The sequence below is a fragment of the Anabas testudineus genome, chromosome 10, assembly GCF_900324465.2.
Source record: "Anabas testudineus chromosome 10, fAnaTes1.2, whole genome shotgun sequence".
In the NCBI taxonomy this organism is placed as follows: Eukaryota; Metazoa; Chordata; class Actinopteri; order Anabantiformes; family Anabantidae; genus Anabas; species Anabas testudineus.
Window position 1 is genome coordinate 12,560,118 of NC_046619.1, and position 16,511 is coordinate 12,576,628.

Sequence of the window (16,511 nt, forward strand, 5' to 3'; positions counted from 1 at the left end):
CTGTGGCACAATCAAGGAACTGAACCTGTGTTGAAATTATTTTGCCACCTGCTGTTTCTATGGTTAGAACTGGACTTTAGATCACAGCCTTTGTGTGCTGTGTTGATTTGAGCTACCTTAAAGTTGTACTTTTTAAAAATAAAAAAAAAATACATCAGAGAAATACACAGTAATGACGCAACACGGCATTGTTTTAAATCTTACAGTTGTCAGAAAGGTCAGTGTATGAAAAACAGGCACGTTGTTGTTTTAAATAGTGGAATAGTAAGGTTTATTATTCCTACAACACCTGAATGCATCAATAATGCAGGTGGCTCAGGGCGTGGCTTCATCCCTACGAGCACTGGCCTGTGTGCGCATGCGTCGTCGGAGGAAAGTGCGTTTTAGACTGATTAGTGCTGGTCAACGGAGACAGATTATACTGCTCCACACAACTGCTGATTTAATCCCCTGGGCGAGGAGATTTAGCAAAGAAAAAAACACTGGCCTCAAACCCAGCAGCCATATTGTATGGAAAAAGGACAGCAAGACTCGTCTTTGCAGAGAAACGCGCTTCTTCACACACCTTTGTCAAGACTTTTGGGGAGTTTAATTTCCTCTCTTGCTGGCGGTGGGTGTCTGTGGGACGGCTAGCTCGCCAGCTGGCTGAGGAGTTCAGAGACTGGGGCTAGTTTGAGCCAGTTGACATTATATTTTTGGTTAACTTTTGGTTTTTAAAGTGTTAAATTAGCCGCCTGAAAGATGAAGGACCGATTGGAGCAACTCAAAGCGGTGAGTAATGTCGAGGAAATAAGTTAGTCTCCAGTGTTTTCTCTCTATACTTCAATGGGCCTCTGAAAACACTCAATTTTAAAAAGAAATGAAATATTAACATAAACAAAACCCTTCTTTACAGCTTTAAAAACTATTTTCATTTATAAATTAAGACGTTCACGTTAATGCTTGGCACACAAGGTGACAGCCATTTCAAATAAAAGTACCATGTCATGGCATAACCCCAATGATGGATGTAGCAACACTGCAGGTTGGAAATCTGTTTAAAATGGGGATGTTAGGTAAATGTGATTAAACTGTAATGTGTCCTTTTGTATTGTGTCACAGCGAAGTGGCATAGATTACTAAAGAAATGTTGTTGGATTAATAGTCTGTTTTAAATTGAGCCACATTACCTGATGTCAGTTTCTATTTATGATAGGATGCAGTATAAACACACACTAATCAGTTTACTAAGCTACACAGGGCAGTCACAGCTGAAAATGATATGACTGATCAATCATGATGTGTTAATTGTTATTAATAATCAGCTAAATGATTAGTTGACGGACAGAAACTCAATCCCTTAGTTGTTTGTCTAGGAAAATCCTTCTTTAATGTGAGCATTTGTGGCTCTTATTCAATTTCCATTGACAAAAGAAATTGAATATCTTTGGGTTTATGGTCACACAGATCAAGCCTCCGGAAGAGGTCCCTTTTGGCTGTGATGACGTTTAAAGGAAATTGTCCAATATTATATGATGACTGGGATTAATTTGCATTTGAAAATGCATAGTAAATTATCATGAGAATATTGATTAAATGCCATTACTGATATAATAAACATGGTCATAGTTTCAGGATTCAGGAGTTTGGATCGACTCAACTTGGGTTTAAGAACATCAGAGCTTATGTGCTTAGTCATCAGATAATCACCATCAAATGATCTTATCCATGTTTTCTATATAAAACGTCTAATCATTTGTAGTAAACACACTTCTTTTGCTGTAAATAAAGTAAAGGTGGTGAAGACATTGCTGCCTGTCGGGCGAGGCCTTGATCCTAATGTAACCCAAGTTGGGTTTTGTTGTTATAACCACCTGAAACTCCTGGCCAAATATTTGCTGTTTAAAATTGCTGCACTGCAGAGCACCCCCAGGCATCTGTTTCTCACACATCTGTTTTTTTTTCTGGGAAAGGATGAACAGATAACATGTTAGTAGGCTAGTCATTTGTTGGAAAGTTGACAGGATATGTTACAACTTGCAAAGCTGTAAACTTGTTTTGTTTTTAGATGCCTCCATCTCACTTACTTTTTCTATTTTTAACTCTTCAGTGTCTTTAGCTTTACACCTATTTCACACTTACCAACCATCTGTGTTTTCCTTCAATAGTTTTCTTTCTAATTTTTAACTTCCTGGCTGTAATCTAGGCTATATATTGAAACCTGTGTGTGGGCACACGTTCATACGAAAGGTAACAGTGTGATCACATCACCTGACATATTGTAGATCTAGGAGTTTTGGAAAAGAGGAACAAGAAGAAAGCCGGATATAAGCTTAACACTGAGCTAAGGTTGTACAGTACAGTTTACAATTCCACTGCATCACCCTTAGTGAGCTGCTAGCTTACTTGATAAGAACATTTTAAAAATGCCAAGAACATAACTTGATAATGTAGCTGTGTTTGCCATATTTTACTACTATAAGGCTGAAGGCTACTGTAAATTCACAGGTTTCTGTTGTTCAGGATTTCTGTTCCATTTACTAATGTACTTTCTGTCAAAACCATATCCTTTTCTGTACTGTGTGTGCACTACGCTGAGGGGAAGCTGGCCTGGTGGACTAATGTTGTTACTTTGCTTCCCCACCCAGCTCAGATATCAGCACAATGAATGGGTAAAATTGTAACAGCACTAACATGGCTCCTTCTGTGGCACATGTTTAGTGTTTAAATCCCTTGTCAGATTTCAGCATTGCATTAACACAAGTCCTGATGGAGTACTTTGGCTTCTGTCACCATGCTGTTTTAAATCTGACCCCTCCGGTCTCTGTCCTGCTGTTGTGATAGCTAGTTGCTCATTTTCTAAATCATGCCATGGGAAAATCCAGTCATAGCATCGCATCTCAGTCATGGTAATTACTGATTAATCTGCCAAATATTTTTATGCTTGGCCTTTTTTTTCTTCAAATGATTGAATTATTTTATTATCTGTTGCAGGTCAACTAGTTCAGTCAATTTTTAGCTCAGTTTTGTCATTTTCAGCTGTCTATTGTTCCAAACCTTCAAGTATTACTGCTGAGCTAGTTGAAGTTATTATGGCTGATAATGTTGCGTCATTTATGATCCTGAGAGACAAAGTCTGACAGTTTATCACCGGTTTCTTTAAGATGACGGAGTCACAGGAATCATAAATTATCAAGAGGGTTGGACATTAAACAAGGGCCATGATTTTCCACGGAGCCCTTGTTTGTTCATAGTTATGACGTTTAGAATCACTTGTTATTGGTTCTGATACTTACGTTTGTGAGTCAGTGTAAGTACATTTTGCTGTGGGAGTGCAGTGGCTAAAAGGATGAGCTCAGTCTTTGTACTTGTTGTGTATGTGTTATTTTAGAGCTCTATTTTTCTTTCCATAGGTTTGATCATTCGGCTGCACATTGTATGTGACTTTATAGAAGTAATTTGGGCTCCAGTGAACATCTGTGTTAGAGCCAGTCAGTTTGTTGTGTTTGAGAAGCACAGGATCACGTGTCTGCTGCAGTGTAAAACATCTGTCTCGTCATTGCCTCGTTGAGGGGAATTATGCAACGCAACATATGGCGCTTTGTGTGCAGATGAAGTGTTTTGAATATAAGGAAAAAGACATTGTCTGAGCTGATATTTCCATCGTTCATACGGCCCATTTGTTCTGCTTTCTAATCTTAATATCCTGTTGTTCAAATGTTATCCAATGTGTACTGTATAAGGGTTTGACGATTACACAATCTTGATGTAACTAAGCATGAGATTGTAGCATTTTGGGGGATTTTGGTCAAAGCTAAATAGAAAATCTAATTTGCTGTTGTACTGTTCAGTCTGTCAGGGATCATTTTGGCACAGTTGCACATAGTCACATTAAATCTAGTTTGTTCACAGCTTAAATATTTATTTTCAGAATGGGATGATGCAAGGGTGTGCCTTGTTTTCCATCAACATTAGATAACATTGCAGAAAATTCTGTAAAAATTCTGTAAAAAAGTTGTTAATGTTACTAATGTTACTTCCAGTAATAAGTGCACACATGCCTTTTTATACATAAGCTACATCATACTGCTTTGTCACTGCCACATTTAATCATGAATGGTTACACAACTTCCAACCCCCATGTCAAGGCCCGAAACAATATGAGAGTAATGTTTATTATTAATACATGTATTTTTATCTGCAATGAGAAGGCAGGTTATACAGTATGAGGTATGTGTTAATTTCAAATGCTATATTCTATTCCTATAACAATAATGGGTGTTGCCAAGTTGAATCAGAAGATAAGGAACTGAGTTGCTGAAAACAAGGTATTTTCTAAGGGTTTTCTTCACACATGGCCTCAAAGATTTTACACTAAAGCCTCTGTTTCTGTAGCATTTGCCAGTTTGTTGAAGCACATGTAACAGTTGTCAGGCCCTTTCCTTTTATTTTCTGCTGAATGAGAGACACTGGAAGGAAATGAGTGCTTGTTCTTATCTCTGCTACTGCAGAAATGTGTGCGTGAGGGAGCATAACGTGTGTGTGTCAGAGCGGTGCATTGGATGTCTAAGTCTGTGTTCACAACTGTTGTTGGTTACAGCCTGAACCAAATAGTCCAGGGTGCATTTGCAAGTCAAATTTTAGACGAGGGGAAGAAGGTTAAAGTTTAAAACTCGGCAATTGAACATGTAACAGGTGCTGTTGCAGAACATGTTAGTTCACAGAAAAGCAGCTTATGTTTGGTGTTGCTAATTTCTTTTTCTTTTTTTTTATTATTTATAAAAACATTAAAAATGCCTCAAAAACATATTCATTGTTTGTCATTGTCACTCATATTGTTTAAAGTGCTTCATTTCACTGATTGTATAAAAACCATAAAAGAAAGTAGATAACAAATAAACAGCAGATGTTCACATTGAGAAACTAGACACATTAAATGTTTAGTGGTTTTGTTTGAACATGGTTAACTGATTATGAGATTAGAGGGTGTTTTTTTTTTAAGACTCGGAACTAGGATTGAATATCCTATCTTATTACTCAAGCTGACACTTCCTTATTTAAATCGTTTCTTTGCTTTATTTCTTAAATTCAGTTGTTTAAATCTTATCTTTATTTTGCATGGAAATGGCAATTATGCTTTAATCAGCTTCATGATCATGAAAACACATTTTAAATGTCAACAACAAGAGGAAACAAATGGTGCTTACTGTCCCTTCTCGCTCATTGTCGTTTTTCCCTCTACCTAACACAGTCACAGCATGGTGTTATGTCTGTTGACTCTGTACGTCAGCTGTAGTTTTCCTTAAGTCATTTGGAAACGGGTTGAGTTCCTGGAGCCTGGCCCAAGACCTTCACTGTGTAAATATTCACCAGCAGTGCTGAAACTCTTTGTGGTCAATCTCTACCACTGCTCTGTGTTTACCGACTATCTCTTGTGACGTATTTATGACTTAAATAGATGATAAATTTATTGGGTGGCGACTGATTGGGGTCAAACAAATATTTCTGGCTGATGTGTCCACTTTGATGGCTCACCAGGAAGCAATTTCAGTAGCAGCCCCTGACAAGATATAAACTTCTTATAAAAGCATATTTTTTTTACACTTTAAAATCTTTAAATTATTAATTATAAAAATTAAAATATCAGCTGTCGGTCTGCATTGCTCTTGTGGTATTGCCTCCTGCAAACACTCATGTCTTTACTGCACTTTTAATGGGTGTAGTTCTTGTATAGCTACATGTTGAAGCTGATTAAATGAATGGTTAAATATTTTCACGAAATGAAATTACTCTTGTTGAGGGTGATCTGCAGATATTGATATAATTTCCACCCTGATCATTGCACATGATAAATCTGTCAGCAGCATGTTAGTGTAGCATGTGGACTGGAAACAGGAAAACGGCTGAATGTGAAAATCTGCCTGCCAGCACCTCTAAAGTTCAATAAGTCACACATAGTGCTATGTTTCTTTAGTCCATAAAAACAAAGTGTCAAAACAGTAGTTTGTGGTTTTATTGATGATCATGTGACAGACTTTTGATTGTTTGAGACTGTTGACTGGAGTTTCTGCTGGTTGCTTGGCAACATCAATATGACAACAATACTAATAGGAAATTGTTGCATGTGTTTGAGAAGTTTAGCCCATTTGGTTAAATATATCAGTTTTTTTATATTATTAAAAGGCTGTTTATATAAGTTCAACATATTGAAAAGTATTATGTTGCTGCAGAAACTGTACTGCCTTTGCTATCAAAGCTTTGATTAATATCTAAGATCTAAAGACACAAATCAAACACACATCCTGTCTAATGTACAAAGGCAGGGTTATGAAAGGGTTTCAAATGGGGACGGTCAGAACCCATGATTTTGCCTCGGGCTTCTTGTTTGACAGGATGTCTCTGTGTTTGTTGGCAACATAGGGTGTATTCATGCTCCATAGTGATCTGAGTGTCCTAGAAGACACATGCAGTACTCCTGAAAATAAAACTCTTAGCAAAGAATATTTTCTTAAAGGTAAAGTAAATTTTTTCAACAACAATACAATCCAAAGATCTATAGAAGATATTAATCACAAGCCGAAAGACACAAACAGCATGACAGTAAAATAAAAAAGAAGGGACGAAGCTGTACTGAAACACTGAGCTGTCTGCTTTTCTGTTTTTACTCTGGTGAACTTAATAAACCTCTGTCCAAACCTTTAATCCTCAAGTCTTAATGACACATCTTTTATAGCTTTAGAAAAACACGTAATACCCATCACACAGTCTCTCTGGTTTCTGACAGAGCCTTTTTTGTTGTTGTTGTTGTTAGACGTGTGATCAAGATGATGACGAGGTGGAGATCGCTGTGGATAACGCAGCCTTCATGGATGAGTTCTTCTGTCAGGTGAGTGTTACTGTCAGCATGTTAGTGTGTGGAAACTTTACTTTGGCTTATTCTGACAGTTTTTAAGGTCAAAATTTTGTGTTTTTTCTTTTTTATTATAGTCATCTGAGATTTATGATGCGCTCTCTGTATGTTTCAGATCGAGGACATCAGAACAAGTATTGATAAAATAGACGAAAATGTGGCTGAAGTCAAAAAGCTTTACTCGGTCATCTTATCTGCTCCCACATCAGATCAGAGTAAGATACTTCACCGCTGCCTGCTTTTCTTCCCGTATAAGCACTTTTTAAAAAATCTTTTCTGAAAATGTATTCACATCACTTTTGGTTTTACACTTCGTGTTGTAGTTTTTCTGCTATTTACTGGACATTTTGTGTCCTAAATTAAACAAGACTTTTGCTAAGAGCTAAGAAATATTCTTGTTTTTGGACTTAAAATGGGAATTTCTTAAGGCAATATTAAAGTAACAATAAGAATTCCTCAGCGGCAGCTTTAAGGTTTTAGTTTTGAATTTTTCACAGATTGAAATGATAGTATTGTTAAATAAATGTTAATCAATTTAAGAATTTTCGTTAACAATTAGATTTGTCTAGCCAAAAATCACTTTGTTCAAACATTTCAGCAGTTTATTGCTCTTTTTTTCACAGAAACACAGGATGACCTGGAGGCAATCACTAATGACATAAAGAAGATGGCCAACAATGCAAGAAACAAACTCAAGAGTGAGTCTACCTCCCACTACCTCACACAACTTGTCGGTCAGATGGGAAATTAAATGAAGAATTCAAGTTGAAACTGCAACAAATAAATCAGTGTCTTGGTTTTCTTTATCCCTCAGCGATTGAGAGGAATTTGGAGTCAGAAGAGCAGGAGAGGGTGTCAGCTGACATGCGGATACGTAAATCACAGGTAAATCATGTCCTTCTGAAATGCAAGGTGGCTCGCAGTTAGTGCTGGTTTTATAGGAAACCATCCCATATGCAAAATTGGAACATGTTTGATATTGTGCGTAAGGGCTAATTTCTTAATTCTTCATTCTGCGAGAATCTGATGTTTTACATGGGTTTCATTGGCGTTATCGTATTCAGATACAGATATTATCAGTACTGATCATATTTAATATAACTACATACACTGTATTTAGAACAGTAGTTGTATGTCATATTTAAAATACAGAAAATTGTGCTTTTGCAGTTCAGTACTATAAAAACCTAACTGCACATTTAACATCTGTAGAAGTAGTAAGACATGATCAAAGTATGATTTTTGTGAACATACAAGATATGTTTGACACCTGCCTCTGTCCTTAAGTTCTAATCCATTTGGATGGACATTTTTTTTCTGTCTTCCAGCATGCAGTGCTCTCTAGGAAGTTTGTGGAAGTAATGACAAAGTATAATGAAGCCCAGGTGGACTTCAGGGAGAGGAGTAAAGGACGTATTCAGCGACAGCTAGAGATCAGTGAGTGATGCCGACATACATGACATCATGTGAAGGTCCTACATATTCTTTCATTAACCTTGTTCTTTTCTTTTACAGCTGGGAGAGCAACAACCGATGAAGAACTGGAGGAGATGTTGGAAAGTGGTAATGCTGCTGTGTTCACTGCAGGGGTAAGCATGAGCGTGTGTGAGCATGCATTTCCACTGTTGTAAACCGCACTCTAACACTAACTTTGCCTCCACACTGTTCATGATGTGTGTCAACTGAGAAACTGTAAATTTGTCACTTAATGCTGAGAAAGGCACAGTGGTGCTTATGGTAAACAGTATATGTGTACTACTGTTAATGAATGCCTGCTGTTCAGGTTGTCAGTCATTTAGTAAAACTCAAAATGCCTTGCATCAACTACTGTAGTTAAAGATTAGCTTTGCTTGTGATTTGGCCTGTTGGCAGTTCACTTTTCAGACAAGGGTGCAGTACATTTTGAACTGCCACTGAGAACACAGTAAACGCTTAAACACAGGTTGCAAGAATGATACATCCGGAGAGAGATTATTGTGTTGTATAACTTTGAGCTGCATTAAACAGCTGATAAAGGAGAATACAGCACATTGAAAGTGCTGAGAAAGTTTTTATTTTGCCAGGAAAGTAGTTTTTCCCATCCCATTCCCATGTGAAGACATCAAATTTATCTCAACAGTCATAGATTTAAAGAATTCAGTGTCTCACAACGGGCAAGTTTAAACCTGACCTTGAGCATGAATAGAAAATGTAGCATTTGCTGTTGTTTGTGAGCATGTTTTAGTAATTACAGTTCTACATTATATGTAGATTGTTGTTATTTAAAGTTACTCACCTTGAATATGCTAAAGTGTAAATGTGCTATAAAGAGTTATAAACATTAACTTATAAATTCCTGCTGTTGTTGCAATAAAATCAAGAAATATGTGCTAAAATGAATGGAACGTAACCATTTTCTGTCGTTTTTTAATGATTGAATGAATTGTTTAGATTTTTTAATCCTAAATAATTGAATTAGTACAGACCGCGTTTGATAAAGTTAAAGTTCTTTACAGCAGCGTGTGTTAAGACAAAGACAGATGTATTTAAAATGTATTTCATCTGTATTTCTCAAACTAAGGATTTACTTATTCAACCACCAAACTGTATTTGGTTTAGTTTTTAAAGTGGAAACAAAATGGAAAGTTAGATGACTTATAACAAAAATATTTTTAGTTGACAGGTTTTATTAAACAAACTGTTGTTTCCTTTTTATGATAATTCACATTTCAACATTTTCTGTGTCGCTATATGCGACACCTCATATTCACTTCCTTTGCTGTCTAGTCATCTTTTTTTTAGATGAAGATGCAGTTTTGGCCACACCAATGAGCCAATAGAGGTGACACCAAGACTAAGATGTGGTGATAAAGCGTTTACATGTGTATGTCTGTGTGTAACAGAAAATGTCTCCTCTCTACAGATTGTGGACTCTGGGATCTCGAAACAAGCCCTGAGTGAGATTGAATCCAGACACAAAGACATTGTCCGTCTTGAGAGCAGCATCAAGGAACTACATGATATGTTTGTAGACATTGCCATGCTGGTGGAGAGCCAGGTACACTCTTCTGCATCCACCTGCCCATCAATTCATCCTCTCACCAGTTACTTAAAAGAATCCATCTCCCAAATTCATTCATTTATTCACTCTTTGCATTCACATTCAACTTTTTATTCCCCAATCAACTTGTTTCTCTCTTGTCTCTGCTATGGCCTGACTATCAATCTCAATCATTTTCTGTTTCCTCTTTTCCAGCTACATGCCTTTCATATACCTCTCTGTAATGTATTCTGCCTCTTCCACCTCCATCTCATCACCCAACATTGATGGAACCAACATGAATGCATTTAGTAAGATCCATGAATCAGCCCTCCTTGTAGGCACCAGAGCAAACTTCTCACCTAGAATAAATCTGTCACTCTGTGTATGAACATACTTGAGTATAACCACATATTTCTTGCTGCTTGCACCATGCTTTCTGAGGGAAAGGCTTGTTTGAGGTAAGGGCCCCGCCCCTGCTGTTTGTGTTGCGTAATTTCTAAGGAGACTCTTGTTTTCTCAACCATTTTTATTTCCAGTTTTGAGTTTGTCAAGGTTTGCTACAGAGAAACACAGCATTGTCCTTACCTCTCAATGCTTCTTTTATAAAATGTACCTCTGTATTAAACTCTTTTTGTTGTGTGTTTGTTTCCAGGGTGACATAATAGACAATATAGAGCAGAATGTATCCAAGTCTGTGGACCATATCACAGCTGCTAAAGAACAGACCAAAAAAGCTGTAAGGTATCAGACCAAAGCATGCAAGGTAATGTACTTGAGCCAACTGCTGCATCACTGTGCCTGTGCCCTCTTCCTTCATTCTGCTTGTTTTCTACACACAGTTGCACTTTTTTTTTTACTGTTTAACACATTTAACCACAGACAGATCACACTCGCTCACCCTGCACACACATTGCTTCGCTTGTTGTTGGGTTGTCCTTCTCTCTCTAGCTGCTTTTTTTATTCATCTTCTTTTATTGCTTTTCACCCATCTCTGACCGCGCCCCATGTTAGGGTGGAATGATTGACAGGATTGAGAGCAACATGGACCAGTCAGTGGGCTTTGTGGAACGGGCCGTAGCAGATACTAAGAAAGCTGCAAAGTTTCAGCAAGAGGCTCGCCGTGTGAGTGGACATGGTCAAGAACAGCAGTCCGGTTTCTCAAAAGCAGTGGAAATTGTTTTATTCTATAACTAATTGTACAGAAGAATATAGTTACAAATCTGACACTTGCAGTTAAAGGAAGAGTGATACAAAATCTGAAACAAAAATAGATGGCATAGGTCTAAGACTGAATTAGATCAGTCAATTTTACATGCCTTTGCACAAATCACATTACAGTGTGATTTAAGTTTAAGAATCCATGTTATTCTGGTGACCCTCAAATAATGTGAACATGCACCCGGGATGTCAGCGAAGTGTCCTCTGCTTCCTCGCGGCTGCATTATTGATGAGACTGCATTATCACCTATACAAGTGGCTTTTACCCAGTGTTCAACAATGGTTCAGAGAGGAAAACACTGCACTAAAATGTCCTGAACCTTGTATGATTTTGGTACAGCTGAAGCAGCAGATGTGCAAAGCTCCAGCTTAAAATGCTAGACTGCCTAACAGTAAAACTGAACCATGAACTTTTGCTGCAACTTACTGGCCACTGAATATTTCATATTTCTGGTAAATAATTAAAGAAAAATGCTGTATTTTTACTGTTTATCTCACAGCTGGTACAACAAGAGTTTTTAATTTTCCAGTAAATTATGTTAAAGATGTGTTAATTTTAGTTTGGCTATGCAGTACTTCAACACTCCTCCATTAATGCAGCCTCTGAGCCCTTGCTTATTTTAGCTCATGGCTTTGGTCGAAACCCCCAGCTAATATACGAAAGGTGAAAATGAATAGAATAAAACTTGAACACTAGAATGCTTTTGGGAAATCTGCCTGAGAAAATGAAGATCATCCCCACTATCAAAACCCTGATGTTTACCTTGTTACGTGTGGTGATCCCGAACCATCTTCTACATGCTGTGTTCCTGAGTCTCCACCCTGTGGCTTGTGGACCCCTGTCAATAAACACCCCCATGACCTGCCTAGCACCAAGATCCAGGACCAAGACGACATCTTCAAACACACACACACACACTCACACATACAGTTTCAACACTTCATTATTTTCTTTCTGTGCTTTCTCTTCAGCTTTCAGCTTTGCCTGTATTATCTGTGTGACATGCTGCATCTTTAATCTTGCTTAAGCTTGTAGCTGTTAGCTTTGTTAACCTGTACGTGTTCTGTATGAATAAACCATTTGTACTCACTTAAGTCGGAGAGGAAACTGGTGTATCGGACTTAATGTGCAGAGTGCGGGTGGTTACCAAGTTACAAAGAGACTACACAGTATTTGATATGGGAATTGTTGCTCTATACTCTATACGCTGTCATGTGAAACTGCTACAGCTGCTATATCCAATAGTGGATACCATAGTTGGTTCCCATATGTTTACATTAATAATAAACTTGTTGTTCTCCACTGAAGCTAGACCTGATGGTACCATATGTACTTTGTTGTTCCCAACAGAAAACGGTGATTATAGTGGTGATTGTGCTGGTAGTGTTGGCCATCATAGCTCTCATAATCGGTTTGTCAGTGGGATTGAAGAAATGAGCTATGAGTGAAAGAGCTGAGGGTGAGTAACTCTGGAACAAATAACTGCTGTAGATCCACAGTGGGTGTGGGTATGTGGCACTCTTTGGGAAAGGGTTTGCATGCTCTTTTTGTTGGACTTTATACGTGTGTATTTTCCTTCTAGCCGCAAGGTTTGCATGAGGTGGATTTGTGTGTATTTATGTTCTTGGGCGTGTGTTTTTCTACCTCTTCTGCCTCTGGTTACTGCTGAGCAAACAAAGCGTGCTAGTAGTGAGTTAGTCACACCGTTTCTTCTGGTGTTTTGTCTGTGGGATAGTTTCGATCCTGTGCATCTCATGCATCTCATCATTAAACCTCTATTCTCCATTTTGTTTCTCTCTCTGTAGAAGATGATCATAATTGGTGCAATCTGCGCTGTGGTTGTTGTCATCATCCTCATCATAATCCTCACCCAGACACTATAGCAGGACTGTGTCTTGCTGCCTACTGATTATTCATCATCTGCTCCATCACCCAGCCCACCAAAGGAAAGACTGATACTGATCACTCCATGTGGATATAATAATTTTTCACCCATAGATCGTTGTTTTAACTAGTAAAGGAAGGCATTTTAACTGTTGGGGAAAAAGTGGACCTGCAAAAATTGTGAGCATTAAAACATTAGTTTTTACTTTGGAATTGCTTTTACTGATCCCATCCCAATCATCCTTCCTGGTCTATGAGGGTTTGCTTGACTCGTACACAGCTTTGACCGTGTGAGGATGCTCTGCTCCAAATGAGGAAATGAGACTGGAGCTGACATGAGATACAATACCTGCTTTGCGGAGGCTAAAAGGGAAATGAAAAAAAATAACTGATCATAATGTCACTCCAGTGTCACTAAACATTTCGTTGTTCAGCTTTCAATGCCAAAGAATCAGGCTGAAAATATTTATCTTAACTCTTTTTATTGTCTAACAAGTTGGACGTCATCTCTCCTCAACATTATTTCTTGCCTTTATGAGCCTTGACACATTTTGTGATTGAAATGCTAGCTACTGTATGTTCACTGTAACAGGATTATGTTTTGTTTTGTGGATTTCCAGCACTTTTACATTTCAAAATACAGTATGTCAAATATCTGTAATTAAGCTTAGATGATCGTTTAAATAATAGATGTATTACTTTTTGTATTCTCAGTATCTAATATCATTGTTCTTGTAACTTGAAGATGATTGGTGTATATTCACTGATGATTCTTCATCGTCTTAGAGCCTAGTGGTTCTTATTTGAAATGTGAAGGATAGTGCTTGTGTGAAACAGATTTCAGGGGCAGGATGAGCTAAGATAATAAAAGAAAGACAAGCTCAGGGGTGTAAACATGTTTTCCTCACTGGAAGATGTATCTGAATGTTGTAACGTGGTAGAAATGCCTGGATATTTGTTCTGTATCTCAGCTAACTGGTACAATGTTAGTCATCTTGCCCTTTTACAGTTATGCACATGATTGTCTCCTCTCTTAGCTGCTGTAAACAATGTTTCAATAACAAAGGCTGTACGGAGAGACTGGTAGTGAACCTAGTGGCTTTGCTTGTTTACCAAAAGGGCCAGAATAGGCTTAGTTTTTAGTCACACATACAGTGTAAATGGACACACTAAACACTACTGTAAGCTCTCCTGGCTGGTGGCTCATTGGTGAGCATGATCTGATTTCCTGGTATATTTTAGGTCTCATAATATTTCTACTGTAAACATACAACTCAGTTGCTAGTTTATTAGGTACAGGTTCTGAAATAAATGCAGTCTAAATGAACAGCTCTGGAATAACGGATCTTAATGAAAGTTATAATGCTCAGTTTTTGTTAACATAACTTTGCCGATATGAGTGTTAAACTTGATGGACATTTTGTAGGATGTCTGTGGTGCTTTTTAATTTCATTGTCATACTTTTTAGACTGACTAATATGTTGTTGTCGTTGTCACAGTTTACTGCTCAACAGCACCACAAAGTACAAAATCAAATGACAACCATAAAGTAAAAATATCAGAAAAAACTGAACATCATTCATATTGTATTGTTTATCATGTTTTTGTTAAAAGGTTTAGAAGTAAGTCTTATCAATAAGATCTAAATGAATCATGTCACAATTTAATGCAGAGCAAATGTGTTAGTGCATTAGTTTTAGTTAACAGTACCTAATAAAGTGGCAACTGAGTTTAATCCTGATTGGTCACCAACATTTCACTAGTTTTTTTTCTTGGTAGAGGGACATAAATGAACCCGTGTATGTGTTGTCACCCAGTGGCTTTAAAGCAGGGGGTGATCTGTTTTCATCATTAGGTATTGATGAACATGGATCCAGACGTGCTTTGTAAAACACCTGGTACATCACGAGAGCTTCCATCACTGAGAAAAGTATTTGTTTCTGTTAGACCAGAGCTTGAATGTTGCCTCTAATTAAATTTATGTGGGGAGCCCTTGAAAGTCAGAGGGACCCCTACATGGTCTTTTGATCCAGTGCTGTCTTTTCCTGTCGACAGTTGTTCGTCCCAAAGATTCTATTCAAGCCTTTTTCTTCACACCACTTAATCCATTAGCACGAGCTGCAATGTAACAGTTGTAGATTGTTGACTTCAGGTGCCAATGATTTTAATAGAAATTAAAGATTTTATATTTTTTAATGACTCGTTGACTAGTGTTTCTTTGCACTCTCGTGCACGTCTGCCCTGCAGCCATTTGTGAGCTATATACAAGGTAAATATGTAACTTTTTGATGACTGCTTGTTATGGTGGAGCTGTGTGAATGTGTCTTTTCGGATGCTGTTGTCAGCAGATTGTTGATACAACACGTTACCCACTGTGTTGCAAAGTACAGCTTTTAAAGAGCGGTGCACGAGTGTAAAAGAGGAGGTAAGTAAGACTCATTTCTCAGCATTTGTCTATTAGAGTCACACACCCTAACCTTTGTGAACCTCTTCTCCTTTTGCCTGATCATTTCCTCAAACTGGTGTGTCCATAAATATAAAGAGTTGTATTTTAGTAACTAATTTGTATGATCATTATCTTACATTTGTCTATTTTTGATTTAATTCACAGAAAAAAATGATGATTACATTGTGCTGTGCCATAATTGGGATCGTTGTGTTCTCCTATCTGTACAGCTTCTTCTCATAAAATGTTTTACACAGGTAAAACACCTGCATCAGCCTTTTACACTCTGCTTTTCTTTACTTTGACACTAAATGTTTAAACACTGTTTTTGTATTGCTGTGTTTTATTTCCAGGGAGGAGGATTTTCCCAAGAAAAAGAAAAATCCCCCAGGTGCTCTCTGATTCCTACCCTGACCATCGTTTATTTCTGTTTAAAATCCTAAAAGTATATTAAAAAAACAACAAAAAATCACAAACCATATCAGTCATGTGCACTTACCCTTCTGTAAATGATTAAAATTTAATTCTCTTGCTGTATGAAGTGTTTGAAAACGTGTTAGAAATGTTTAGATTTCAGTCTGTTGTTCACCGCCAAGTGGTTTCGATCTGCTGCCTCCTGGTGGCGCTTAGAAAGTAAAAATCATGTTTTAAAGAAGCTACAATGACAAGAAAAAGTATATGAACCTTCTGAAATGTCATGGTTTTCGGTATTAATTCACATTTTATGACAAATTCATGCAGAAAACCATGAAATTCCAAAAGGTTCATATCCTATTTTTTTTTACCACTGTATAACTATAAGGCCATTATTTCTAATGATTAATTTTACCTGATTAAAACATATATGGACGTCATTTTTGTTTTATTTTATTTATTTTTATTCAGACTCCAGAAATCAATGTATTCACTCAGTTATGCTCTGGGATAAATTACCTTATTAACAGTGTTTTCTGACTTGTTTGTTGTGATATTTTGACTCAACTGTGTGATTTTTCTTTTTTTGTTGTGTATGCTGTGACTGTGCTGCTGAGCTGCTTGTGATAAAGGTCTT

At 37.4% G+C, this 16,511-nt stretch overlaps 1 protein-coding gene across 4 annotated transcripts; it reads left to right on the forward strand.

Annotated features, from left to right (window-relative positions):
• The first annotated feature begins 376 nt into the window (after positions 1–376).
• Positions 377–15,213, forward strand: stx3a (syntaxin 3A). 4 transcript variants are annotated; one of them, XM_026357738.1, is made up of 12 exons: positions 377–771; positions 6,791–6,865; positions 7,005–7,104; positions 7,513–7,587; positions 7,704–7,774; positions 8,218–8,326; positions 8,405–8,478; positions 9,792–9,926; positions 10,564–10,674; positions 10,923–11,033; positions 12,481–12,589; positions 12,936–15,213. In XM_026357738.1, the coding sequence occupies exons 1-11, from the start codon at positions 742–744 to the stop codon at positions 12,565–12,567; spliced, it is 978 nt and encodes a 325-aa protein (XP_026213523.1). In that variant the 5' UTR covers positions 377–741; the 3' UTR covers positions 12,568–12,589; positions 12,936–15,213. The 4 variants fall into 4 exon arrangements, with proteins under 4 accessions (XP_026213523.1, XP_026213522.1, XP_026213524.1 ...); XM_026357737.1 differs by lacking the exon at positions 10,923–11,033; XM_026357739.1 differs by lacking the exons at positions 10,923–11,033; positions 12,481–12,589.
• Positions 15,214–16,511: the final 1,298 nt, after the last annotated feature.